Below are 27,523 nucleotides of genomic sequence, written 5' to 3' on the forward strand. Positions count from 1 at the left end.
TAAAGTCCAATTCCCCGCTAGAAGGTAGGCCTGTCAGAGCACAGGCTTGATTCAGGGTAGGAACTCATAAATCTTCTTGAATAAACCCAATTTAGAATACATGACTTTTTAGAGATACCTGTTTTCCAACACGGTATTAAGAAAGTGACTACATTTTACTTTTCATTTTATGCCCTCATTCATCTAAGACATATTTTACATTCAAAGTTACATTTTCTATTACTTAAAACACTTTGAAATATGTTTAAATTACACAGATTACATAATATCAAAAGCAATGATGTACACTATGCCTTTGCCCTTTTTTGAGGGAAAGAAAGGCTTTGTGGTGGTAGTATTCAGGGCACTGAAGACTATGCCCTCACTGTGCCCACGCTGAAGAATCCTTGGTGAAATTAGGAGCTTGAGTGCCTAATGAATCCTGGGAGGAACAATCGAAACTGTTTATCAGGCCACATGTCATAACACACCTTATGCATTACTAAAAAATATAGTAAAACTCAAAAGTATGATTATCAGTACACAAATTTTAGGGTAGTAAAAAAACAAAGAAGTAACAATATATCAGGTATCATCATGACTATGCACACACTCCTAAAAAGCAATGAGCAATATGTGGTTTTAAGCTCTGAACAAAACTAAAGATCAATGAGAATGTGTAACACAAATACAATAGTGATCTAGGAAATGAGTTACAGTAGACTTTCACTTTCTACATTATGTAATTCAGAAACATTTGAAATTTTTATATTTATAATAAAGAATTAACATTATTTCTTCTGCTCATAACATTAATTTTAAAAATAAAAATTAAAAGTAGCTAGGCTGATTATAGGAGGAAAGAACAATGCCCAGCATCTTGGTTTTCCCAAAACAAGTCTCAGGAATTAGACATCAAAAATACAATTACCCTGAAATACAGACTATGTAGCTTTAAAGCATATTTCATGCTCAGTAGTAAAACTTTCTGTATTTATGAGAAGAGGTCAAAGACCTTTTCCTTAACTAGCAAAGGTCATAAATGGTTGGCTGGCAGACTGAATTTGGCCCACACATGTGTTTTCTTTAGCATGTAAAGCATTATTTTTTTAGTTAGGTTTGTTGCCAACATTAGGAAATCCTAAGATTTCACATAAATATACAGTTTTCTGGTTTCTCTTCATAAATTATGAACTTGGGCAACAGGTTTCTGGTTCCAAGTAGCACCAGCTTCCTGGAGCCTAGCAGAAGCTGCCTTCTTCAGAGAGACCAGGGCTTGCCAGTTATCTACACCTGCCCCTGCAGATTTGAGACTCTTGCAGCGTAGATTTCCAACTAAGTACCACTTTGTTTAAAATATAAATTCTATGGACTTTATTAAATATCTACATTTTCATCTACCAGTATATTCAAAAAGGCAAATCATATATTCATGCAATTTAGAGTCAGAAGAACCCTTAGAAAATCTGAAGAAGTGATCTGTTCAAAGACATTCAGCAACCCAGTGGGCCACGTCGAAGACTCAACTCCTGCCTTCAATCCAGTGTTCACCATCCTGCCCCCCAACCCCAAATTTAAAGTTATAGTTGAAAAATAGAAAGGGTATCTGGTATCTATAGCAAGTAGAACATTATTATAATACTCAGCCAACCCTCAATACTCAGAGTTACCTTTGTTATACAGTGATTTAAAGAAAGAAAAGTCAATTAAGAAACACAAAAGCAACTTAAAAAGAAGTCACTTTATATTATTCAGCCTTAAAAAGGAATGAAATTCTGATACATCCTGCAACGTGAATGAATCTTTAAAACATTATGCTAAGTGAAATAAGCCAGATGCAAAAGAGCAAATATTGTATTGTCCCACTGCTATGAAGTACCTAGAACAAATTCATAGAGACAGAAAGTAGAATAGTGGTTACCAGGAACTGGGTGTTGGGGGAGAATGTGAACTTGTTTAATGGGTATGGAGTTTCAGTATGGATGATGAAAAAGTTCTGGAGATGAATAGTGGTGACGATAGCACAACAGTGTGAATGTACTTAATGCCACTGCACTGTACACTTAAAAATGGCTAAAATGGTAAATTTTATGTTATATATATTTTAATACAATAAAAAATAACAAGTCACATGGGGTTTTCCAGGTGTGCACATTTGTCAAAACTCAGGAAATGTACCTTTAATATTTATATTTTTCACTGTGTGTAAATGTTACATCTAAAGAAAAAAAACTCAAAACAAATATTAAAATCTAGTTAATAATATGCATGCTGAAATATTTAAGAAGAAGTGTATCAATGTCTGCAATTTACTTGAAATGTGTAAAAAAATAAGACGGACTGATGTAAAGATAGACGGATAGATACATGAAAAGAAGTAGAGAAAGATGTTAATGGTAGAATACATGTGGTGGGTATATGGTGTGTTCACTGTAAAATTCTTTCAACTTTCCTGAATGTTTGAAATCTTTCATAATAAAATATTGGGAAGAAATGGGGAGTGGGGATAGGCCACTTATTCTCTCTGATATGCTCCTTATCTATTTTTAGCCCACAGGCATTTTATACCACATTGTAATGTAACAATACTTTTCAGAAAGCAAGAAACAGTCTGCTTATCTGGCAACATAAAGCAAACATGTTCCAGAATAATTTTTAAAGCTCTTTTTCCTTTATCCTGCCATGGATTCTCCTATCTATAAAAGAACCTGATCAAGACTTCAGCAGAACAAAGGCAAACCACAAGCCACTAACTGTGGAGTGAAGAAACCGTTGCTTACTTCACACTTTGATAAATAGTTTGTTTTCTTTTCTTTTTTTTTTTTTTTAATTTATTTTTGGCTGTGTTGGGTCTTCTTTGCTGCACGTGGACTTTTCTCTAGTTGCTGTTGTCTTCGTTGTGGTGCACGGGCTTCTCATTGCAGAGGCTTCTCTTGTAGTGGAGCATGGGCTCTAGGCACGTGGGCTTCAGTAGTTGTGTCTCGCGGGCTCTAGAGTGCAGGCTCAGTAGTTGTGGTGCACAGGCTTAGTTGCTCCACAGCATGTGGGATCTTCCCGGACCAGGGCTCGAACCCATGTCCCCTGCATTGGCAGGTGGATTCTTAACCACTGCGCCACCAGGGAAGCCCATAGTTTGCTTTCTTTTAACAAGGATGAGGGGGCACCTTCACTTTTTACCCTACCTGCTGTTCGACTTTTTTCAAAGAACATGTATTCATTTTATAACTTTGAAATAATATATTTTATGAATTTGATGTGTTTTAAAATTTTCCTAAAGAGTTCCTTTTTAATTTACTGAATGGAAACTAATAAAATTTCAAAACATTAATATGATAATTTTGTAATTTTTAAAACAACCAAGATTTCTTCATTAAAGGTTTTTCTGTATGCATGTAGAATATTAAAGGAAAACACTTGTGAAAAAGAAAGGAAGGAAAACTAGAGTTTTCCACATTATAGGAGAATAGGGTCTCCTGATGAAATTCTGACTAGAGCTAAATATAGAAACTATGGTTCTAGAAGTTACAGTTTCAAACAAGAAACTGTCTAAATATTTTAGATTAAATCACACAATAATGGTCCCTGAGATCTGCAATTAATGCACAAAATCATTTTGCTTTTCATTATACAGCCAGAACTTCAAAGTTTAAGCCACAATCTCACAAATAATGTTTGGCTAATGGCTTTTACTTTTAGACAACCCATCATGCTATTTATACTATACAATGCTGTTCTACATGGCTCTCCATAGCAAGCACCTGTATCAAAACACTCCTGCTTATTTTACTATCTGTTGGAGGAAAGGGAGCGGGGAAGAAGAGAAAGGGGGCAGTTTACGTGCTAAGAAAACATGGGGGATAAGGGCAGAGCATGGGACCACATTTGACCACTCCCAAACCTCCTTTTCCGATACACTTAACTAAATCACTCAAACTTGTTTATGCTAGTTCTATTAACTGAGATTTGGTCTGGGGTAATTATAAACAATATCATGTGATTCTATTTCAAGTTATATATCTATAGGACTCATCATCAAAAAAGTATAATAGAATCAAGGAAGACCTCTTGGAGCTGGAAAAAAGATGGGCCAACTGAACTATTCTAACTTTTCATCATTGCCCTGGGTAAAGGGGTGGGAAACAGAACAATGGAGAAAAGATTTTTTTTTTAAATTAAGAGAACTAATCTTGTGTTATTGGGGAAGTCAATAAACCTCTCCGGAGCTCATTTTCCTTAAACGTTAAATGAGGAAGGGTTGGCTACTTGGAATAAGTTAAACATTATCAAAGCCTCTGATTTTCTTAAAAGTATTAAAGAAACTTTAACAATGATATTTAACTTTTTTTTAAACATCTTTATTGGAGTATAATTGCTTTACAATGGTGTGTGAGTTTCTGCTTTATAACAAAGTGAATCAGTTATACATATACATATGTCCCCATACCTCTTCCCTCTTGTGTCTCCCTCCCTCCCACCCTCCCTATCCCACCCCTCTAGGTGGTCACAAAGCACCGAGCTGATCTCCCTGTGCTAGCTGATCTCCCTGTGCTATGCGGCTGCTTCCCACTAGCTATCTATTTTATGTTTGGTAGTGTATATATGTCCATGCCACTCTCTCACTTTGTCCCAGCTTACCCTTCCCCCTCCCCGTATCCTCAAGTCCATTCTCTAGTAGGTCTGTGTCTTTATTCCCGTCTTGCCCCTAGGTTCTTCATAACCTTTTTGAAGTCATAGACCCTTTTGAAAAACCTGTGATTTCTCCCCAGAAAAATGCAGATACAAATTCGCTCATTTCGCATTATATTTCAGCAAGTTCAGGAAACTCTGAAGACTATCCAAGAACGGGAGGTTAAGAATCACTGTGTTTCTAGGGCTTCCCTGGTGGCGCAGTGGATAAGAATCCGCCTGCCAATGCAGGGGACACGGGTTCGAGCCCTGGCCCGGTAAGATCCCACATGCTGCAGAGCAACTAAGCCCGTGCGCCACAACTACTGAGCCTGCGCTCTAGAGCCCGCGAGCCACAACTACTAAGCCCGCGTGCTGCAACAACTGAAGCCCAAGCAACTAGAGCCCGTGCTCCGCAACAAAAGAAGCCACCACAATGAGAAGCCCGCGCACCACAACGAAGAGTAGCCCCTGCTCACCGCAACTAGAAAAAGCCCATGTGCAGCAACGAAGACCCAACGCAGCCAAAAAATTAATTAATTAATTAATTTAAAAAAGAAAAAAGAATCACTGTGTTTCTAGAAAATTCCACCTTTCTCTGCTTTTAGAAATAATCTATGTTTCATAAACATATTTATCATATATTTATAATTTTTATGACCTAACTCTGTGAATCAGATTTCCTACCCAATCTCAATCTGATTTATTCCAAGGAGAGAGGGGGAAAAAGGAAGTTTAAGATGTTTTTAAAATTTGAAATAGAACAGATTTACCTTTTCAAAAGAGAAACAGTTTTTGTTGTTGTTTTTTAAGTAAACACTATTCAACAGTATCAGATTCTTCACTAGCCAAACCCATTTTTGATCTATCCCACTCTGGCAACTTAAACACTTGATTCCACTTGACCACACTTTAACAACACAACTGATTCTGGCAGAACCACATGAAGCTTCAAATAAGATAGACAAGTAGGATGGATCAGAGCAGACGGTCACAAAAGGAAGCATCTGAAAAGATATGGATATCTGAAAGCAAGTCTCAGGCCAAATTAATGACAATAAATACTCTAAAAGTTTCTAAAAGAGCTTTAATAAATTTGAAGAAGGAATTCTGATTAAATATGATTAATTTTTATATGCCTTACTGTCTAATCACTATTGAGAGACCCAATGACTGAATGGTCCACAGTAACTCAGCAGTTCATTTGACTTTTTTTTAAGAGACCGGGCACAAAATGTATACAAGTTCCCTGATATCTGCCATTGATAAATTATATAAAATCTTTCCAAGATATAAAGTACTCATAGTAAATTTCATGCACTGTGCTAGATTCTGTGAGAAAATACAAATGAATACAATAACCCAGGATTCAAAGAACTTAGAAACCAACACTTCTACTTTAACTATTACAACAGCCTTCTAAACGAATTTCACTGCACGCAAGTCTTGTCCTACTCTAACCTTCCATTTTTCTAAAATCTGATCGTATTTGTAATAACAGAAATAAGGTTTAAAGACTTAAAACTAGTTTTGCCTAGTTTTTCAAAGTTTTTCACACAAGCACCTCTACAGGTAGGATAAAGAAACTGGGCCCTTGGAGGCCTGGGGCTGTAGCTTGGAATTCACAAAGCAAGGCATATAAATATTCCATTCCCTCCATAATACAGTCATACTTGATTTTAATATAAAAATGCTGTTTCCCCTTGATTTGAGTAAACTGACACGCTAGTAAGATGCACCTTGTAACTTCTGTGACTGCACACATGTATACACTGCCAGGCTAAAAATACCTCCAAGTCTGAGAGTCACAAGCCTACAGGATACAGTCAAAGCTAAGCACATGAGGTCCCCAGCTGCACTCCAACCGCTACTCTGACAACAACAAAGTAATGCCACAGCCCCACCAAAGTACTTATAACACAACCTCCTCAATGTGTATGCAGCAGAGACATGCAAGTGGCCTTTGATGTTTCATGCCACTGTTGTTCCCTTTCCTGGAATTCTCCTCCCTATTTATCCAACCACCAGCAAGCTCCTTTTTGTCTTGTCAGATTTCACTCAAGCATCACTTCTTCTAAGATGCTCTCCTGACCACCCAAAACAGAGTTAACCATGCTTTCTTGGGTGTCCTTTGTATGTTTCATATGGTTCTACTATAACACCTTATTCCCAAAGTATTACTTTTTTTTCTTTGTTTACTCATCCTCTTTCTCACTAAGCCATGAGCTTCTTCTTACGGTCAGGAACCTCATTTAATTTGTTTGTATTTCTAACGTCCAACAGTGCCTGGCAAATGGTGGTTGTTCAATAAATATTTGTCAGATAAATGAGTACACAGATAAATGAATAAATACCACTCTCTAAATTCTCCCCTGATTTATTTTTCTTCATAGCAGTTATAACCACCTAACGTTATAATTTACTTTTAAATTTTGTTTATTGGTTTTCTGTGATTTATTCACTGATGGAATTCTAGTACTTAGAACACTGCCTAAAATATAGTAGGTATTCAATATTTACTGAATGAATGAATGAATGAATGAAAGACATTTAGTTACCTGAACACTATTCTGCTCAGATTATTCAATATAAAATATGGCTTTTGCACGTAATTTTTTTTTCAAAAGAAGAAAAAAAAGAAAGAAATGCTAGTATATTTGATAATGGCACTAAATAACAGTTTTTATAAACTTCTAAGAAAAGATATGGTTTATTAATATTAAAATTCCAGATGGTCATGGGTAAATTCATGGTTTTCCTATTTTTTAATATAATATGGAAGAACATTAGTTTTTAAAAAGTGCATAAAGGTTCTTACCCATCCTTGGTTTGATCAGCTACTCCTGCCAAGAGCTGCACAATCTTCGGATTGCTATTTGGATCATTATACAGTCCAAGATAGCGCTGGACAAAGTCTTCTGGTGTCATGTAATGTTCTCCATTGACCTCAGTACTGGCATACTAAAAAATAAATAAATAATGTATACTTAAAATTAAAAGTACTCAATATCATTTTGTAGCCAACAAATGTTTTCTGAAAAGGTAAATTAAAGGCCAGTATCATAATCAAAATAAGAATAATAAACGCAGATTTTTCTCTGGATAGTCAAAAAACAAACACCCAGAGCCTGAGTTAAGAACATCAGTAAGGTACTGATACATGCTACAATATGGATGAACCTTGAAAACATTATAAGGTAAAGAAACCACACAAAAGGCCACATACCACATGATCCCATTTATATGAAATGTCCACAACAGGCAAATTCAGAGCTTCAGAGAAAAGAGTAGTTGCCAGGAACTAGGAGGAGGGGTGAATGGAGAGTAACCACTTTACGTAGGGGGTTTTTCTTTGGGGGTGATAAAAATGTTCTGGAATTAGATAGTGGTGATAGTCATACAACATTGTAAATAAACTACTTTAAAATGGTAAATTGTATGTAATGACTTCTATGTCAATCAAATGTATGTGTAGATATATATGAAAAAATATGAGAAAAACGAAGAAAGGTGAAAGGGCAGCCAAGTGAGCAAGATGGAAAGCAAGAAGATAACATCTGGAGACTTCCTGCCTGCAAGAGTCTGGGGGTGGGGATGGGGACACAACCTGCCAAACCTTGAATGACAACAGCATAGCAAACAAGACCTGCCATCATAGGTACTCATTCTAAGTTCCAGAAGCGAGAAAAAACAAAAACATTCTGCCTTTTACGTCAATAATTTTAGAGAATAAAATAATAATAATACCTGCCTATCATATAAATGCCTCTTTATACATTCAGGGTTTTGTGTACTATGGTGTGACCAAACATGAACAACCAAAGCCTTCATCTTTGGGTTGTAGTTGATCAATTTAGCTACTTCAGTCAACTATCAAAGTAGTAACATCAGAAAATTTGCCAGAATTGAGGAATACAAGGGCCCACCAGTGCCAAGCACAATAAATTCAAACAAACAAAACAAAAACCCACACCAGAGCCTGGCCCATCATCATAAAATTGCAGAACATCAGGATAAAGAGAAAATCTTAAAAGTTTTCAGAGAGAAAAAATAGGTCATATATAAAGAATTATGAATCATGGGCCTCAATGTTTCCCAACAGAAACAATAGAAGCTTGAAGACATTGCAGTAAGGCACTGAAAATTCTAAGAGAAATGATTTCTAACATAGAATTCTAAACTGAGTCAAACTTTCAACCAATTGTAAGAGTAGGTTAAAAGTACTTTGAGATATCCAGGTTCTCAAGATTTTTTTCTCCCTTTATGTACCCTTTCTCAGGAAGCTATAAGACAATTCGCTCCATCAAAAAGAGAGCATGGACCAAGTAAGAGAAAGACAGGGGATCCAGGAAACAGATAATCAAACCCAGTAAAGTGGCCAAGGGAAATCCCAGTACAACATTTGTGCTGCCGGTCTCTGGAGTGCCATTCCTGGCTGGGGCAGACAGAGGGCTCCAAGAGGGCAAGCCACTAGGGAAACTGGAATGTCAGGGTATCCAAGGCATTTGGCATGTGGAAAATAACATAGGGAGGAGCTTAAATCTTTACGCAAATGCCCTCCTCTCAACGAGACCTACTCTTCATCAGCCTATTTCGCATCACCACCCATGTCTATATCATATTCCCAAATCCCCCAGGGTGCTCTGCTTTTTTTCCCCCTGGCACCTATCGCCTTCTAACATACTATATATTTTACTTCTTTATTATGTTTACTGTATCTCCCAACTAGAAGGTAAATAACACAAAAGAAGGAATTTTTGTCTAGTTTGTTCACTGATGTATCCCCAAGCACCAAGAATAATACCTGGCACATGGAGGGCACTCAGTAAACATTTGTTAATGAATTAGTACTAGGTACAAAAATCACTAAGTAAATGAAAAGTTAGGTAATTTTTAACTCTATAAAAAAATTAAATTATGAATAAGTACTTCTTTTGTGTAAAAGTAGAAAATATTATAATACATGACTTGGCTGAAAATAAACAGAACTTAGTCATAATAATGTAGATACCAAATATTAATTTAATAACAATTACAAATGTGCTCATAAGAATGGAGGGAGAAGAATGGGGGAGGAAGTAGTATAAAGAAGCTAAGTCCTCAACTGCTATAAAAGAAAGTCAATAGTGTCTAGAAACAGCAGTATAGAAATATGAAGGGAAATATCAAAATGAATAGCTAGAAAAGTTACAAGAGGTTGCTTCTAGGAAACAAGACGAGGATGAGAAGGATAAGAGCAAAGGACTGTTGGTCTGCTTTTTGGTTAAGCATTTCAAATGTCCTCATTTGTGAATCTGTCTAAACCAAGCCACTAGCTCTTTCAATAAGGAGAGAATTAAATTTTTTAATGTTTCCTTTGTTGTACTCTGAAAAATACCATAGAGGCTATCACAACAAATGCTCTATCAGCCTGCACAAGAAGCAGCCCAAAGGTGGACACATTTTTACTAGCTGGTACTACCAAAAGCACCTAACTAATATCACCCCAAAATAAAGTCATGTTCTCTCTACATGTTATAAAAGTCATTCCTGAAAGGGTCCTGGGTTTATATCCTGGCTCTACCACTAACTCGCTGTGAGTCCTTCAATGATGCCATTCTCCTCCCAGGCCTCTAGATATAACACACATCTATAAAATGAAAACTACATAATCTTTGAATTTTAAAACAATACACATGCAAACATAGGATAAAGAAAAAATAAACTGAATGGCACTGATAGTGATAGTGAGTGGATTCTACTAATTCTAATCAACTGCTTCTTCTCCTCCTTGAAGTTCTTCAATGTATAACATAACATTGTTATGCTATACATTGACATGTATACCCTGACATGTTTACCAAGATACGAAAACCACCAGAGTTAAGGACAGGCGGGAGTGGGGAAAGGCACAATGTCAGGGAGACTACTGCAACTGGAAAGAGGGATCAATACAAGGAAGTATAAAAATAGAACTTTAAGAGACTGACAAGTCAACAACTAACTAGAATGAGTGCCAAAGGTATGAGAAACATACACTGGGAACCAAAAAGAATGATTCATTTTGCAGATAGATGGGAAGGGATTGGTGGGAGGGAAAAGAAAATAATGTTTAGAATAGGCCTTTAAAGTAAAATTTAATTTCAACTGCAAATGGAGAGAAAGGGTATTTCAGGCTTAAAAAAAAAACAAAAAACAAAAAGCAAACAAATACAGAAATTTTTAAAATATATTTATTTCTTTTTGGGGGGAGGAGGAGTTAGTTGGAGAAAGAAATGGTAACAAAGAGAGGGTATACAAAGATATGTAGAAGAAAGTGAAGCTGAAAGGCAGTTTGAGACCAGATAGTGGAAGACGTGAAATGCTAAACTGAATAGTCTGTACTTTATCCTGGCCATGGGAAGCCACTGAAAATTTTACGACAGGAGAGAGACATGATCTGACCTGTGCTCTCTCTGGAGGCAATGTAAAAGATGGCCTGGAGAAGAGAGAAACTGACTGGGGGCAGGGAGACCAAGCAGTGGCTACTGCAATGATCCAGGTAAAAGAGACTGAGGCCTGAACCAAGGCAATGGGAGTGAAAATGAAAAACAATGGGGACTTGCACCCACTGCTAGCGGCTTTTTGTTTTATTTATGATTTTAATACTGTCAATTCATACCATTCAAAATTCAAAAGGATATACAGTGAAAAGTCTTCCTCCCACCTCTGTTCCCAGTCACTCAATTCCTCACTCCAGGGGCAATCAATTTCTTGCATATGCTTCCAGAGATGTTTTGTGCATAAACAAGTAAATTTTATATATAAGATATATATATATGCCAATATATATACATACAAATATGTATGTATGAATATTCTTATCCATTTCTCTTTTACACAAATGATAACATACTGTTTACATTGTTCTAGACACCTTGCTTTTTCAAATTCAGTCCTTTTAAAAAGTGATTTAGGGCTTCCCTGGTGGCGCAGTGGTTAAAAATCCGCCTGCCAATGCAGGGGACATGGGTTCGAGCCCTGGCCCGGGAAGATCCCACATGCTGCGGAGCAACTAAGCCCGTGTGCCACAACTACTGAGCTTGTGCTCTAGAGCCCACGTGCCACAACTACTGAAGCCTGTGCACCTAGAGCCCGTGCTCCGCAACAAGAGAAGCCACAACAATGAGAAGTCCGCTCACCGCAACTAGAGAAAGCCTGTGCGCAGCAGTGAAGACCCAACACAGCCATAAATAAATAAATAAATAAATAAATAAATTTTTAAAAAGTGATTTAGCAATATATATGTACATACACACAAATATACATACATGTCATATATAAAGAACCATAGATATGCTCATATTCTTTGACAAAGAATCCTGGGCCAACTTTTATGAGAAATTTAAAAGAATTAAGAACTAAATATAAAATAAGAAAATACAAGAGATGGGTTATGGTGATATTTGTTCTCTCACTTCACAATTTGAGTGTTGCTTTCTTTAATTAGCAGATGTCAATTTTCAAAAGAAACAATATGAAAACATTTCAGAGTTAGTATTAACAAAATACAGCAACTAATTGTTTATTTCTTTTGTCACGGAGGTGTCCAATATCTAATACTAATACCTGAATTTGATTGCCAGGACTATCACCACTATATACACAGAACACACACACACACACACACACACACACACACACACACAGAATGTATACTGTACTTACTGAATCACCAGGATTTCACAACATTCTTGACTTTAAAACTATCAGGAAATAGAGCAGCCTTAGCACAAATCACCAAGGACACAGTGGCCAACAAGGAAAACAAATGCTTTTGTTGACATGTACTTGGAACAGGCTTTGCCAGTATCTTAGGTTATAAATGATGCCAGAGAATCACTTACCCTGAGGTATTTTGCTAGTGTTTTCCCCAACTCTCCTAGTCTATTTTAACTTGATTTTAACTGAAAGATAAAGTGCATAGCTCAGAGGAAAAAAACACAAGTCTTCTCATCTACAAGGAGTCAGTACTTGACTTCTGCAGGAGACAGTTAACTAATTAACTCATTAAATTAGAGACAATTACTTGGCAATGTCAGTGAGCCTGCTGCCTGAACAGACAAAACAGAAGAAGGAATTTAGAACTGAAACTAGAATCTACTCACAGTCAGTCAAGAGACTAAAACCTTTTAGGTATTATGTTAACAAAGAAAAGCAGGTACCTCTAAAACAGGTGATACATTTAAACCAAAAAGTATTTTTTAAAATAAGACTGACCTGTTTATTTTAAATAACTTCATTGCTTTCAACACTTATTTTAATTGACTGGATAATAATGTTTAAACAGACCAAAAAAAGGAAACAAGGCCTAAAGTAACACAAACAGCTAGAAATAGGAAAAGGTTAAGTGGCCTTATTGAGACCTTCTCTTTCTGCTAACCAAAATGACTTGCATGTTTACACTAAAAATGATAAAAAGCAATTTAAAAAAAGTTTTGGATCTCCTAGGCTAACACTTATGCTAAAATATTAATATATTAAAGTAATTTAGTAGTTTCACAATATCATTTTTTAATTTTTTTTAAAGTTTTTAAAAAATTAATTAATTTATTTATTTTTGGCTGTGTTGGGTCTTCATTGCTGCAGGCAGGCTTTCTCTAGTTGCGGTGCGCGGGCTTCTCACTGAGGTGGCTTCTCTTGTTGCAGAGCACGGGCTCTAGGTGCACGGGCTTCAGTAGTTGTGGCGCATGGGCTCAGCAGTTGTGGCTCACCGGCTTAGTTGCTCCGTGGCATGTGGGATCCTCCCGGACCAGGGATCGAACCCATGCCCCCTGCATTGGCAGGCGGATTCTTAACCACTGTGCCACCAGGGAAGTCCCACAATATCATTCCTATTTTGTTCCTATCATTTCAAAGACTGAACTAAAATGACTTTAAATGAAATTAACCAAATATTATATCCATACTCCAAATAACTTTAGAGTTAATCATTTGCCATTTCAAATATGTTTCTTAAGCAGTCATAAATCCCTCTTGGGCAAGAAGTCAAGGACACACGAAAGACATAGACAAGAAGTAGCTGACAGTATCTGAACAAAAATAGTCTATTCTCTCGATTAAACTTTTTCCTAACCTAACGCAAGTATTTTAATGTAAAAGTGCACATAGCTTTGACATTTCCAGAAATATTTGAATTTACTTTGAGTATAGTTCATGTGTTTGAAAAAGCCTTGACATTCTGAAGCTTGAGAAAGAAAATGAATCTTAATGAAAAATTAAAATCTTTATACACTTAGTCAAAATTATTGCTGATAAAAGACAGTAGGGTTTCATATACAGATTTATGTTGTACTTGCACTGAACTACCTCTAGCACCTAATGATAAGATCATGTTATCTAGAAGTGTTTTGCCTATCAAGCCTACAGATCAACACATCAAGACCTCACTTGACTGTAGTAAATTGGATAACAGTAACTCCTTTGCAATTTACCAAATTTAACCTTAAGTAACCTTTAGAATGTATGCAACCTACATCACAGGTTAACTATAAAGTAGACTTTACAAAGAGTCTATACACAACCCTAAATTTCCATTGAGTAAAGAAAAAAAAAAGGTTAACTTAAAATTCAATGACATGAATGAGTAAACCCAAATAGTCTAAATGATATTAAATTACCTGTTTAAATGGTTTAAGTTCAAAAACAGATTTTATTTGATATTTGATATTTCTAAAAGATTTTCCAGAGATTATAAAGGAAAATTCTGACAGGCTGTGACTAGAAAGTTGGTTACTTTTTAAAAAATTATACAGTGTGTCAAGATAAAGGATTTTCTTTTTTCAGTAATACCAAAACAAGGTAATATATCTAGAAGCACTACTTATTAAGCCGAAAATCTGCTTAAATCAAATCTTTCAGGTTACTTTGTTTTCACTTGTAAAACATTTATCAAGCACCAACTTTGTGCTGGGCATTAGGCCTGGTACTAGGGATGTAGAGATCAAAAAAACTTAGCTCCAGCCCTCAAGTTGCTCAGAGAGGATGGCATGATGGACACTGAAACTAAGGTCAGAAAACAGGAACTAAGCCTGGGTCGTTAACTAGTAGAGGTTTCTTGAGCAAACACATAGCTTCTCAGAGTTTCTTTAACAAGAAGTTACAGAAAGATAGATATTTTTTTAAGGAAGAAAATGAGATCTTGAACACCAAAGTACTTGGAAATTGTAAAGCTAATGCATATTGACATAGTTATTCTAAAATGCTTAGAAAACACAGAAAAGCAGAGGATCCCAATTTCCCTCCTTGTGTATTGAATTTTTCTGCTTCTGCTCGAACATGAAGGAGTTACTCTTCTAACTCCTCACCTTTATCCAAACCAAGGTTTCTTTGGGGTTGACTTCCACTATTCTTGGGTTTACCAGAAAATCAGTCCTGACTGGTCTAGGCAGCTTCATCTCTGCTCAGCCAACATGTGGCTGTAACATGAGTCAAAACACACTGTTCCTCCATGACTTTGCTCCAATTAAGATACACTGACATTTTCAGATCTTAACATCCTTGCGATTTCAGTAATTCTCAAACGACAACGTCACAAAGTGCAGTAACTACAAATAACACGTAGAGCATTTCCCATATAGAAAAACGAATTACATGAACAGTGGAGGAGAAAGACAGGTACCAAGGCAAGAGCTGAGCATATGAAGCTAATCTTCTTGCTGTCCTTCACTATTATTACTGCTCTTACTCCTAATGGAAGCCAAATTTAGTCAGGAATGCATGCCCTTTCACTACACAAGCACTCTATGCAACAAGCAAAGACCGCAACAAATCCAACAACACAAACCCTGTTACAATAGTACAATGTGGAATTCATCTATTATAAATAATATTTTAATGAGAAAAAATAATTTTTAACACATATGGTCACATAAATTTTAACAACTCTATTGAGCCGCATTAATTTTTTTTAAACAGAGATTTTAATTAGTGACACAAAATTTTTCTGATATTTACTAAAATCTACAAATGCATTAGGAAAAGGCAGTTTTATACATCTAATTAGCACTTTCAGTTGCATATTTCACGTATACTAGAAACAAAACCTTCTATTTGATTTTGCAAAGAAAATTCTCCAGAAGTCTGCCTTTCTCACTCTGATTGCTTCATGAAATACTATTCTCTTTTTGCTTTAATATATGTATTTTTTACTGTCCATTACAGCAAGTCCTACTGTCAGCTACTAAACAATGCAATTTCTAACAGAATGAGGAGGTTTAAGACTCTCCTTAATCACTGAAATCAACTAAAGCTACCATAATAAACTAAGTCTATCAAAACAACCCCTAAAAATGGCCGAAAACCTTGGAAATAAAATAATGACCCCAGACAAGTCAATAACTGGAACTAGAATGCTTCTCAGGGCAGATTAAGTTGAATAATTAATTTGCATTGTTTTTAAAATAAATACTTCAATCTCTTGGTCTAAGTAACCATGGGAACATTCAAGGAACGTATATACTTATAAGCCGGGGCAAATCACGTTTGACAATCAAGGTGCAGCTCCTAGGAGTACAGAATGCTTTACTGTTGGTAAGCCTTGATTAAATAGCAAGATTTTTGCCATGGAGAAAGAAGGCCCTTTATCCTGGTAGGGAGCAAAGACAGATCAACAAAATGCAATGTAGGAACCTGGCTTGGGTCCTGATTTTAAAAAAGCAACTTTAAAAAAATCAAACAAGAGACTTTCCTGGTGGCTCAGTGGTTAAGAATCTGCCTGCCAATGCAAGGGACACGGGTTCGATCCCTGGTCCGGGAAGATCCCACATGCTGTGGAGCAACTAAGCCCGTGTGCCACAACTACTGAGCTTGCGCTCTAGAGCCTACGAGCCACAACTACTGAAGCCTGTGTGCCACAACTACTGAAGCCCGCTCACCTAGAGCCCGTGCTCTGCAACAAGAGAAGCCCCTGCAATGAGAAGCCCGCACACTGCAACAAAGAGCAGCCTCCGCTTGCCACAACTAGAGAAAGCCAGCGCGTCAGCAGTGAAGACCCAATGCAGCCAAAAATAAAAATTAAAAAAAAAAAAAGTTACCTTTAAAAAGAAAAAATGAAACAAGCATGGAAATTTCAACAGTGAATGGAAATCCATGTGGTTAAGGAAAAATTTTAGGTGTGACAACGTATTGTGGTTTGGTTGGTTTTTCAGAGTCATCATCTTTTAGAGACAGACACTAAAGTATTTATGCATGCAGTGATAGGATGTCTGGGAATTGCTTCAGAATAATCCAGTGCAGCTGCAATATAGATGAAGCAAAATTAGCTATGATAGTTGGTGAAGATCAGTGATGGGTACATAGCAATTCATTATGCTACCTTCTTTAAATTCATATATGTTTGAAATTTTCCATAATAAAAAAGGCTTTTTAAAAGGTTACAAAAAAACAATGAGATGATTCTACACTTACTACCATACCTGTATTGCCATACAATATTAAGTTAAAAAGGCATGTTGTATTAACATACATAAAGCAAGTCTCTTCCATTTACCATACAACCTTGAGGAGGTTGCTTAACTGTTCTGGGGCTCAGTTTTCTCATCTATAAAATGGGAATATTAATGGCACCTACCTTATAGAGTTGTTCTGAGGATTGCATATGATTTGTATAAAACACTTAAAACAGTGCCTAAGACATAATAGTAAGCAAACAATAGCACAGTTCTAGAAGCCCAATACTGGCCATGGCACTGGTTTCAGTGAACGATGTTTCAGAAATTTCAGCAGCGCTAAGTAAAAGAGAGCTGGACAGAACAGGGAGATGATGATTTTTTTAAAATTACACACATAAAGAATGAATTACAAGTCTCTCTTTCACATCTGTGTCTTGGTATTTCTTGGTTGGACTATTTTTCCTTCTCTGATTCAGAAAGAGCAACTGAAGGTTCAAAAGAAAACTGCAGGGCTTCCCTGGTGGTGCAGTGGTTGAGAATCTGCCTGCCAATGCAGGGGACATGGGTTCGAGCCCTGGTCCGGGAAGATCCCACATGCCGCGGAGCAACTAGGACCGTGAGCCACAACTACTGAGCCTGCGCATCTGGAGCCTGTGCTCCGCAACAAGAGAGGCCGCGACAGTGAGAGGCCCGCGCACAGCGATGAAGAGTGGCCCCCGCTCGCCGCAACTAGAGAAAGCCCTCGCACAGAAACGAAGACCCAACACAGCCAAAAATAAATAAATAAATAAATAAATAAAATTTAAAAAAAGAAAACTGCATATATCTTCCACAGTCTCCCAGTCTTAGACCATGGCTCTACCCCTTCTCAGAACCTACAGACTGGTGAGAAATTACCTCTTACGGTGGTATTTCTGAATGTGGGGATTTGTGAAGATCTTCAGATGTATATCTCAAGAACGTGAGTAGGACTGCCCTGGCGCTGCAGTGGTTAAGAATCCACCTGCCAATGCAGGGGACATGGGTTGAGCCCTGGTCCGGGAAGATCCCACAGGCCGCGGAGCAACTAAGCCTGTGCACTACAACTACTGAAGCCAGCGCACCTAGAGCACGTGCTCCGCAACAAAAAGAAGCCACTGCAATGAGAAGCCTGTGCACCACAACGAAGAGTAGTCCCCGCTCACTGCAACTAGAGAAAAGCCCGCGCACAGCAACGAAGACCCAACACATCCCAAAAAAAAAAAAAAAAAAAAGAATGTGAGTAATTAACTGATTAAATGTACATAATCATAAACACTTATTAGCATCTTAGTCACTTTATAGGTCCAGCACAGTTACCTGGGGAACACAAGGGACTGAGATCCTTTTCAGGAAAGAAAAGTCCTCACCTCAGAAGAAAAGGAAGGGGACAAAGAACTAAGCTTTACTAGATTCTCCATGTGTCAGGCACTATTTACACATTACCTTATTTATCTTTATAACATCCCTACATGCTAGATATGGTTACTCTTTCTTAGACAGATGAGGAAACAGACTCCAAAAGTAATGTAAACACCTAAGGTCATATAGCAAAAAGGGATCAAATAAGGATTCAAGTTCTGGTTAGATTACAAAGCCCATGTAGGTTCCAGCTACACTCTGTTGCCTCCTGAATGAAAAGGAGTCAACCAAGGCCCAGCTCAAGATATTCTAAGAATGCTGTGGACAGGAGGAAATGAAACTGAAAGAATCACAGTCTACTCAAGGCAGTCATCCACGAGAAAGTACAGAAATGTATGAGAAAGCTTACATTTCAATATGATCTATCTAAATACAATGTATTTAAAATATAAATTGAATCATTCCACTTCCAAGGTGAAGGACCTTCAGCGGTTTCCACGACACTCTTTATAAGAAGAATCCAAACTCTTCTTCAGGGCCTACAAACAAGGCCCTGCTTGGTGTGGCTCCTTCAGCCTCATCTCTTACTGGCCACGCACCCCCTCACTCACTGACGCTTCAGGCACACTGGCCTCATTTTTGTTTGTTGAACATACCAAACCCTATCAACATCTAGGCCCTTGTACTTGCGGAACTCTCTATACCTACCTTTCAGTTCTCAGCCCTAATATCACTTGCTCAGGGGCCTTCACTAGCCACCATCTTGAAAAACAATCACCTTTTCCATCATTCCATTTATTGGACTTGTCACAATCTGTAGTTGGTTTTTGTTTGTTTGTTTGTTTCTCAGTGTGTGGGCTTTGTTATTGTCTGTCTCACCCCTACCTAGAATGTGAGGTCCTACCTTCACTAAACTCCTCTATCTTATCTACAAAGGTAGAACCACACATATGCCTAGCCTATCACATAGAAGACAATTAAAAATGTATTGATTGGTAGTAGAACATAGATGGCATTTAATAACACATTTTTTCATCTTTTCAATTATTTTTAATCTGTCTAGTTGATTCAAGGATAAAGGCTTCACTATGTTGCTAGTATGCCCTTAATGCCTAACACTTTTTTATTAATGAGAACTCTACATAGTTTACGGCAAATACTTTATAAACTAAAGATAAAGGTTATCATCTTCAATTCCTATAGTCTGAAAAACTGGTGAAAACCTGTTAATCGGTGTGGCTAAGAAAACTATATATCCCCTTCTGTGTGTCTCTTACTGGGTTCTACAACCCAATTTACACTGCAAAGTCCTTTTTTAACTTCAGGTTCTGAATTACTAAGTTCTTACTTTTTAAATTATTCACTTGCTCAAAATTTAATACATATACATTGAAATTTTGTTTTTATTTCCCCCGAATTCTTTCCCCAACCAAGTTAACATTATCTATCCTTCCATACCTTTCTTAATGCCCATTAAATCATATCAAACATATATATGTTTAAATATACATACAACATATATGAAGTAATGTTTAGAAAAGTAGAATCATTCTACATAAACTTTTTTACATCTTTCTATCCTCATTTATAGTACATTGGAAATCCCTCTAAATCAGCTGGAATAAGCCTAACTCATTCTTTCTCGTATCTGCATAATTTTCCATGTTATGGCTATTTCATAATTTTTCTACCGCTTCCCTTTGATAGCATTTATTTTGTCCCCCCCCCTTTTATTTTTTCTATTTTTTGAGGGACAATTGAGTGCTGCCACTAACAACCTTGTACATATATATTCTTATGAATATTTTTATTTCTCTGGGATAAATATCCCAAAAGTAGGATTGCTTGTTTAAGTGGTATCTTTTTATTTTAAACCATTGCCAACTGCTTTGCAAAGAGTCTTTGTTTCCACAAATGCAGTATGAGAGCACCTTTCTTCTCCACATTTGGCCTCAGTAGATGTTATCATCTTTCAATACTTGATAATCTTATTAGAACTGTAATATTGTGGTACACATTCTACACTTTGGAAAACATAGTCCTAACTCATATTTCAACAAAATAGAAAAGTCTCCTGCCAAAAGCCCTGCTTAATTCCCTTCTCAGCCACAGGTTACTGCCAAAAGTAAATAAATATGTAATATGTAAACAAATATTTACTGAATGAAGGACATTTCTTTCAATCAAAAATTTATATGTTATCATAAAAACCCTAAGGAAGAATCACTCTTTGCTTTACATTAGCAGCAGCATCTTCTATACCTACTTTCTAATGTAAAATAAACAAGATAGAAAAAATGCATTTTCATAATTTTATATGGGATATGATCTTCATTGTTACATTGGTGATAATAAAAAAAAAGAACAGGATCAAAATAATATTTGGTTTCTACATTGCCATACATTTTTGGTCTAGCATATGCAACGGTACAGTCTCAACATGTATTGCTTTTATCATAGAATACATTGGTAAATGAACAACAGAAAATCTATCAACTAAAAAACAGACAGAGGGCTTCCCTGGTGGTGCAGTGGTTAAGAATCCGCCTGCCAATGCAGGGGACACGGGTTCGAGCCCTGGTCCGGGAAGATCCCACGTGCTGCGGAGCAAGCCTGTGTGCCACAACTACTGAGCTTGCGCTCTAGAGCCCACGAGCCACAACTACAGAGCCCACGTGCCACAACTACTGAGCCCACGCACCTAGAGCCCACGAGCCACAACTACTGAGCCCACGTGCCACAACTGAGCCCGCACACCTACAGCCTGTGCTCTGCAACAAGAGAAGCCACCGCGATGAGAAGCCCGCACAACACAACGAAGAGTAGCCCCCGCTCGCCACAACTAGAGAAAGCCCGTGCACAGCAACGAAGATCCAACGCAGCCAAAAGTAAATAAAATAAAATAAATAAATTTATAAAAAAAAAAAAAAGACAGAGATCTTGAAAAATCATTCACTTAAAACAGTTTTTTGTTTTGGTTTGGTTTGGTTTTTTCGGCCCCACCGCGCAGCTTGCAGGATCTTAGTTCCCAACCAGGGATTGAACCGGGGGCCACAGCAGTGAAAGCGCCAAGTCCTAACCACTGGACAGCCAGGGAAGTCCCTTAAAACAGTTTTTTGATAAACCTACTTTGCCACAAAGCACAGACCAAACCAGATTAACTCTTCATTTTGAAATTCATCAGGCTTATAACAAACAGCCTGTGACATTCCTGTTGTCCTCACCTCACCTCCCTCTTCATTGCTTCTATTGTCTCCTTTTGCTACTGTATACCTCTGATGTAGCAAATTTGGGTCAATGATAGTGTGTGGGTGAGAGAGGTAAAAGAAGGCATAAATCAAGAAATGACAGTTGTAAGGGTAGCAACAGTAAAATATTAGCTTGACAGCTGGTTGTAAAATTATAGCAGTCTAACACATAAGAATTCATAGCTTTGCTCCAATTTTATGAACTTGGGTGGCAGGAAAAAGCAGAATCCTAGTGAATATTATTGTTCTTTTTTAATTAATAGAAAACATAGCTCATCAAAATTTGAGAAACAATGAACACAGACAAAATAAACCTATTTCTCTATACTCAGAACCGTAATGTTTTACTCTCATGAACTTGCACACATGATTCCATTAAACATAGATATAACAACACTTTCAAACAGGAATATTTTGCTGTTTACAAAACAAATGATTTTTTGAGCCACACTGACTATTTGTGAATTTAGACAGTTAATGCCACAGATCTAAATTTTATAAAAGAGAGCTTTCAACTGCATTCTAAAATTCAAAATTAAATCTTCTCTTTAAGTAGCTCAAATGACCCTGAACTCAAGTGACCCCCAAATCCTACCAAAACCAAATTATACTAATAACAGAATAATCTAGCATAATCTAGAATAATAATAATCTAGAATAATCTTTTAGTCTTTGACTATAGCCTTTGACTATACCCTTTTTGTGAAACTCTAAACTCCCATGGGATCATTCTCCCTAGTTCTCCTCCTCCTCCTTCCACTTCAATTGAGGATATCACTTACAAATCAGTCCCTTATTCCCTGTCTGGTTTCTTTTATAATTAATCCCCCTAACCCAAGGATTCATCTACCACCTGTACAAATTTGTATGACTTTTACTTACTGGGACACATTTATTTAGCAACCAAACTTCAAACCGCCCCCCCCTCAAATTCCCAAAATAGATGCCTTATAAATTAACATCTATGCTAAAAATGTCAGATTCACTACTCCTTCCTTTACTTTCATATTTAACACCAAATTCAATTGATTCATCCCTTCCAAAGTCCCTGGTATTGCCCTTCCATTCCATTTCCTCAGCCATCGGCCACTCCAGGTCATTATCTCCAACATGAATTATTTCAATAGCCTCTTAACTGATCTCTCTACCTACTTCCAACCTCTCCACACTTTATCCAACATACACAAAGAGGTGCCAGAATTCACCATTTCAGTTTGCCCACTCAGAAACCCACAGTGCCTTCCTACTGTTGCAAATCCAAACTCCTTGGCCAAATGTTCTAGGTAGTCACAGTGTAAAGGTACTTTTTTTCATCACCTAGGTAACCGGATTTTTTTTTTCTTTAACTTCTTAACAAACACAGCTGCTGTTAGACCCTTACCTACCTCCAGCTTTCAAAAGTCAACCCATTTCAAGATCCCACAAATGGTAGAGAATAAGGGTTAAGAAGATGGATTCTATAGTTTGATCTGAATCCAATCTCTACCACTTATGAGCTAAGTGACATTAACCAAGCCAATTAACTTCATCTGTTTAACAGGGACAATAATGCTATCTCCTAAGGTTGTTATGAAAATTAATAAAATACCCTTACCTGAAATATTGTAAATCAACTACATGTCAATTAAAAATTTTTAAAAAAGAAAATTAACATAATACCCTTAAAGGACTAGGTCAATACCCAGCATACTACAGAACGATCAGTAAATGATAGCTACTGTCATTATTATTACATGACCACAATTATCTAGACAAACCAACTTGACTGTCATACCAGAGGCTATGCATTTGCCTTCATTATTCTTGACTCCCTCTACCAAAAACTGTGGGAGACTGAACCCGTCTCAAAGAGGAGCTAGTCACATGTCCATTACCATTCAAGTCTTGGCTCAATCCTCCCCTGTAATTATTCAATATACTAAACTAAATACAAGTGCATACATGGCACACAAATAATCCTCAGTAAATATATGTAGCAACATTGAGTTGTAAAGAAATGCATAGTTAGTATGTATTTTTGCCTGCTATTACCTCTAAAATATTTATAAACCATATGTATCTAAAACAAAACTTTCTAAATAATGTCCTACAGCTTCAAGTAACTATAGTTTGAAGTATTTAAGACAGAAATTTAAAAATCTATGTTACTTGCTAACTGCCCTCAAACTGATTCAACTAAAGCTGCTTCAGCTACTTGAAGGTAAGTATCTCCTCTGTCTCTTATCAATAACTCTTGGGTCAGTGCTTTACAGTTAGTGCTAAACATACAATTATAAATTCCACAAATTTTCAGTATAAAAAATAAGGGTGTCATCAAAATAATGTGTAAAAAGATAAGATATAAAAGTTTTCAAAAAGCTAGGCACAGTCCCAGCTCTCTCTATTTGCATCCTCCCCTCTCCCCAAAAACCAAATCCATACAGAATCACAGATTTTTTCCATAGGATTTTTAAAGCTGAAAGGACTTCAGTTCACATTCCCTTATGGCCCACTGAGTCCCACGTGAGAAGATGAAGCCCAGGAAAGCCAGATAATTAGCTTACAGGTACCACAACCAGATAGAGGCAGGGCTGGTAACTGAACCCAGTGTTCCTAACACCTGAGTCAGTGCTCTGTTCATCACCTCCTGCAGCATTTCAAATGATTTCTTCCATGCCTACCGAATTTAGAAAATAAAATTAACTATATCACATGAACTCCTCATAAAACAATTGAGTACATGGTGTGGTTAACACTGACATATTTTTGGTTATTTTCAAGAACAATTGTGAGGAATAAAGGTTTTGAACCATAAATAGAGCATTTCTATCACAATTACTTTTGTTCTGGAAATGATGCTTCCCTTCGTCAGATTTTATAAAATTTAAGATTCTCATTTTCACTAATTGGTCATCTGTGAAGCGTGCTCCCCAACAATAGCTTAAGCAACTCACATGTCTCAGATAAAAATGTCATCTATTCCAGGCTGATCTGTATATGTTAGAGTCTGTTCCTAATATAGAATCATAGACTTTTGCAGTTGGAAGGAACCTTGCAGATCACCTCTCATTTTACAGAGGAAACTAATACCCAGCAGGGACCTGCCCAAGGTCAAAGTTTCTATACGAGAACCAGGTCCAGTATAGAAAGTTCTTAAAAGAAGATTTCAGAGAAAAACACAACATTTGGTAGAACACCTTAGCGTGTCTCCCTCTATATGTACTTTGGTACAATTTCCTGCATGCAGAACTTTTGAAATTTAAGAAAAGAAAGCAAAACAAAAAAACTAAGCCAATTTTTTAGAAGTCTACAGCAAGTCACCGATCCTAAAAACTTAGCAGAAGTGAAGGTGGATCCTTGCAAGAATCCCAAACAGTAACATTTTGTAACACAAGCCCCAATGCCCATGAATATAATATAAATAAACAGAGGTAGAAAACACACACAAATTAAGAGCAGCTATAATATTCTTATCTCTGTAACAAATTACACAGTTGCTTAGAAGTAGGAAAACTTTATAAACACACAACTTTCAAGGAAAAAAGAATTTTAATCATCATACCTATCAATTGCACAAGAGTGTCAATACATTTTGAAATTTTATTTTGGTCACAATGGTTAAGAGAAGCTGGAAATTCTTTTTAGTGTTTTTTTACATGTCTTAAGTCATGTTAAAAAAATAATGCGAGGGAAATCTTTTTATAAAAACTTAATAAGAGACTTATAATCTACATTATCTATTGTCATGTTCTTAAGAATACATGAAAATAGAACATTCCTGAAAGTTAAGGCCTAAAAAGTACTAGACTTACATCTCCCCCACCAAGAAAAAGCACAACACATAAGCCAATTTACCTGTAGGAATATGTTTCTTAACTCCTGAGGATCACCTCGCTTGGTTGTCTGCACCTGTAAGAAAAAAAAAAGCCAGTTAATGCTTCACTAGCGACCAGGCAATCTCTTGAGATTACCGTTCACAAATGCCAGCAATCAATGCTCTTATCTTTTATAAGGGCATTTAGCTTAAAACAAACCAAAAGCGCTAATACTGATAACAACTGTCAAATTGGAGCTCTGTGACCACAAGGTGGAAAGACAGGTGTGAAGAGCCTAAAATATAGCAAATCTACCAGATAGATTTCCCCTGGACTGGAAAGGGAAGGCCATGAGGATCAATCCCCGACCTTACTCCACATCCACCAGCAACACATTTGGCAACCACCCACCTTCACATCAAGAGGCCATTAAGAGTAGAGACAACAGGAAAGTTGAAACTCCCAAATTAATCGCATGGCCTACTGGCCTTTCTTCCCGTGGAAAGCAATCCAGAATATAATTATCTCCACGCCCCTCTCTTTCTCCACCCAACCTAAAATAATGAAAACTGCTGCAACGTTTCTAAATACTTTAGCCATCCTGCCACCTGCAGCTCAAATGCCAACCACTGCCCCCGGCTCCAGAGCCCCCAAAATACTCAATTACTCACCCCCTCCCCCACCGCGGTACACAGATGCCTTAGGCATCCCCGGCTATATATGCCACTTCCTCCCACTCCCTTTCTGATGCCCTCCAACCCCTGGCTCACAATCCCATGTACCCAGGGCAGGATAAGACGCTTCCTTCACCGACCTGTGGTCCTTACAAGCCCCTTCAACTCACAATCCCTCCTCCTTCCCCTCCCCCGGCCGGGCATCCTCTCCCTCCGGTCCAAGCCCCGCACGGCTCCCCCTGGAGCCCCAGGACACGCTATCTAACAATCAGGCAAAGAAGTAAATAGGAAGAGGTGAGGGACTGCAGGCACGGTCCCCGGAATGTCTCTTATGAAATAAAGGCAGCAGCAGAGAGTTAGAGTCACCTTGACCGCCATGCTGTGCTCAGAAGCCGGGGACGAGCGAGTGAGCGAGCAGGGCCGAGCTGTCAGGGCACGCGCGCGCCGCCTTCCCGGCCGCGCCCGCCCTCCCTCCCGCTCGCCGGCGCCGCGCGCGCCTCTATGCAAATGAGCCCGGGGCGGGCGGGGCCGGCAGAAGGCCCGGCGTCCCGGCCAGAAAGAGCTGGCCCACGGCGCGGAGGGGGACGCGCCTTCCGCCGGGGAGACTGGAGGACCAAGCCGTGGGATTCCGACGTGCCGCGTGGTTGCCGGCAGCTGAGTAGCCGCCAGGAAAGCCCCAGGTCTCTTAAGGCCTCTTAGTGGGTGTGGCTTTGGGAGCCGACTTCAGCCAAAGTCGCTTTCTCCTGAGACTTAGAGCAACACTTGGGGCCTAGATTGAGCAAGATTTCGAAGGATCAAAGAACATGTCCCATTTAAAAGAATAACAGCAAGTGAATTGATGACAACTAAAGGGAAATACTGACAATAAAACAGATTGGGAACCACTCACTCTGGGGAAAGCCTAAGTAAACATAACTTGAGAAATAGGCCCTTAAATTGGCATGCGATGAATACGCCTAATATACTTGTGCTTCGTGTACTGTTATAAAGCTTTATTAGTAGGCTCCACATTCCTAATCACCCAAATCCTTTGTGCCTGAGGTGGGGCACAAATGCCTAGGGGGAAAAAAAATCCATTTGACACGGCTGGCACTGAATCCTGGCCCAACTTGCCTCTACATAAACATTTCCAGCCCTGTCTAAGAAAGGGTAGCTCTACTTTGAACCAAAATAATGTCTCTCAAACTGAGTCTTGCCATTATGACTATATTGAGCTGAATATTGAGTCACTCAACAAACGTTTGCTGGGCATCTATTATATGCCAGATACAGTCCTACTTATAAAGAATACAAAGATTAATAACATATAGCCCTTACTGTCTAGGAGTTTACAGATGGTCAGTGCTTCCCCACAACCCCAAACCTAAGTGTAT

General features: G+C 37.9%; 1 protein-coding gene across 1 annotated transcript in view; it reads right to left on the minus strand.

The window, feature by feature from the left end:
• SLC25A12 (solute carrier family 25 member 12) overlaps positions 1-26,599 on the minus strand; it is a 90,942-nt gene extending 64,343 nt beyond the window's left edge. Inside the window, exons 1-3 of the mRNA XM_036858211.1 lie at positions 26,517-26,599; positions 25,517-25,570; positions 7,463-7,605 (exon numbers count right to left, since the gene is read on the minus strand). Of these exons, the coding sequence (XP_036714106.1) occupies positions 7,463-7,605; positions 25,517-25,570; positions 26,517-26,528 (209 nt within the window). The 5' untranslated portion in view covers positions 26,529-26,599. The remainder of the gene's footprint in view (positions 1-7,462; positions 7,606-25,516; positions 25,571-26,516) is intronic.
• Between the last annotated feature and the right edge of the window lie 924 nt (positions 26,600-27,523).

Source organism: Balaenoptera musculus, chromosome 7 (genome assembly GCF_009873245.2).
Source record: "Balaenoptera musculus isolate JJ_BM4_2016_0621 chromosome 7, mBalMus1.pri.v3, whole genome shotgun sequence".
Classification (NCBI taxonomy): Eukaryota; Metazoa; Chordata; class Mammalia; order Artiodactyla; family Balaenopteridae; genus Balaenoptera; species Balaenoptera musculus.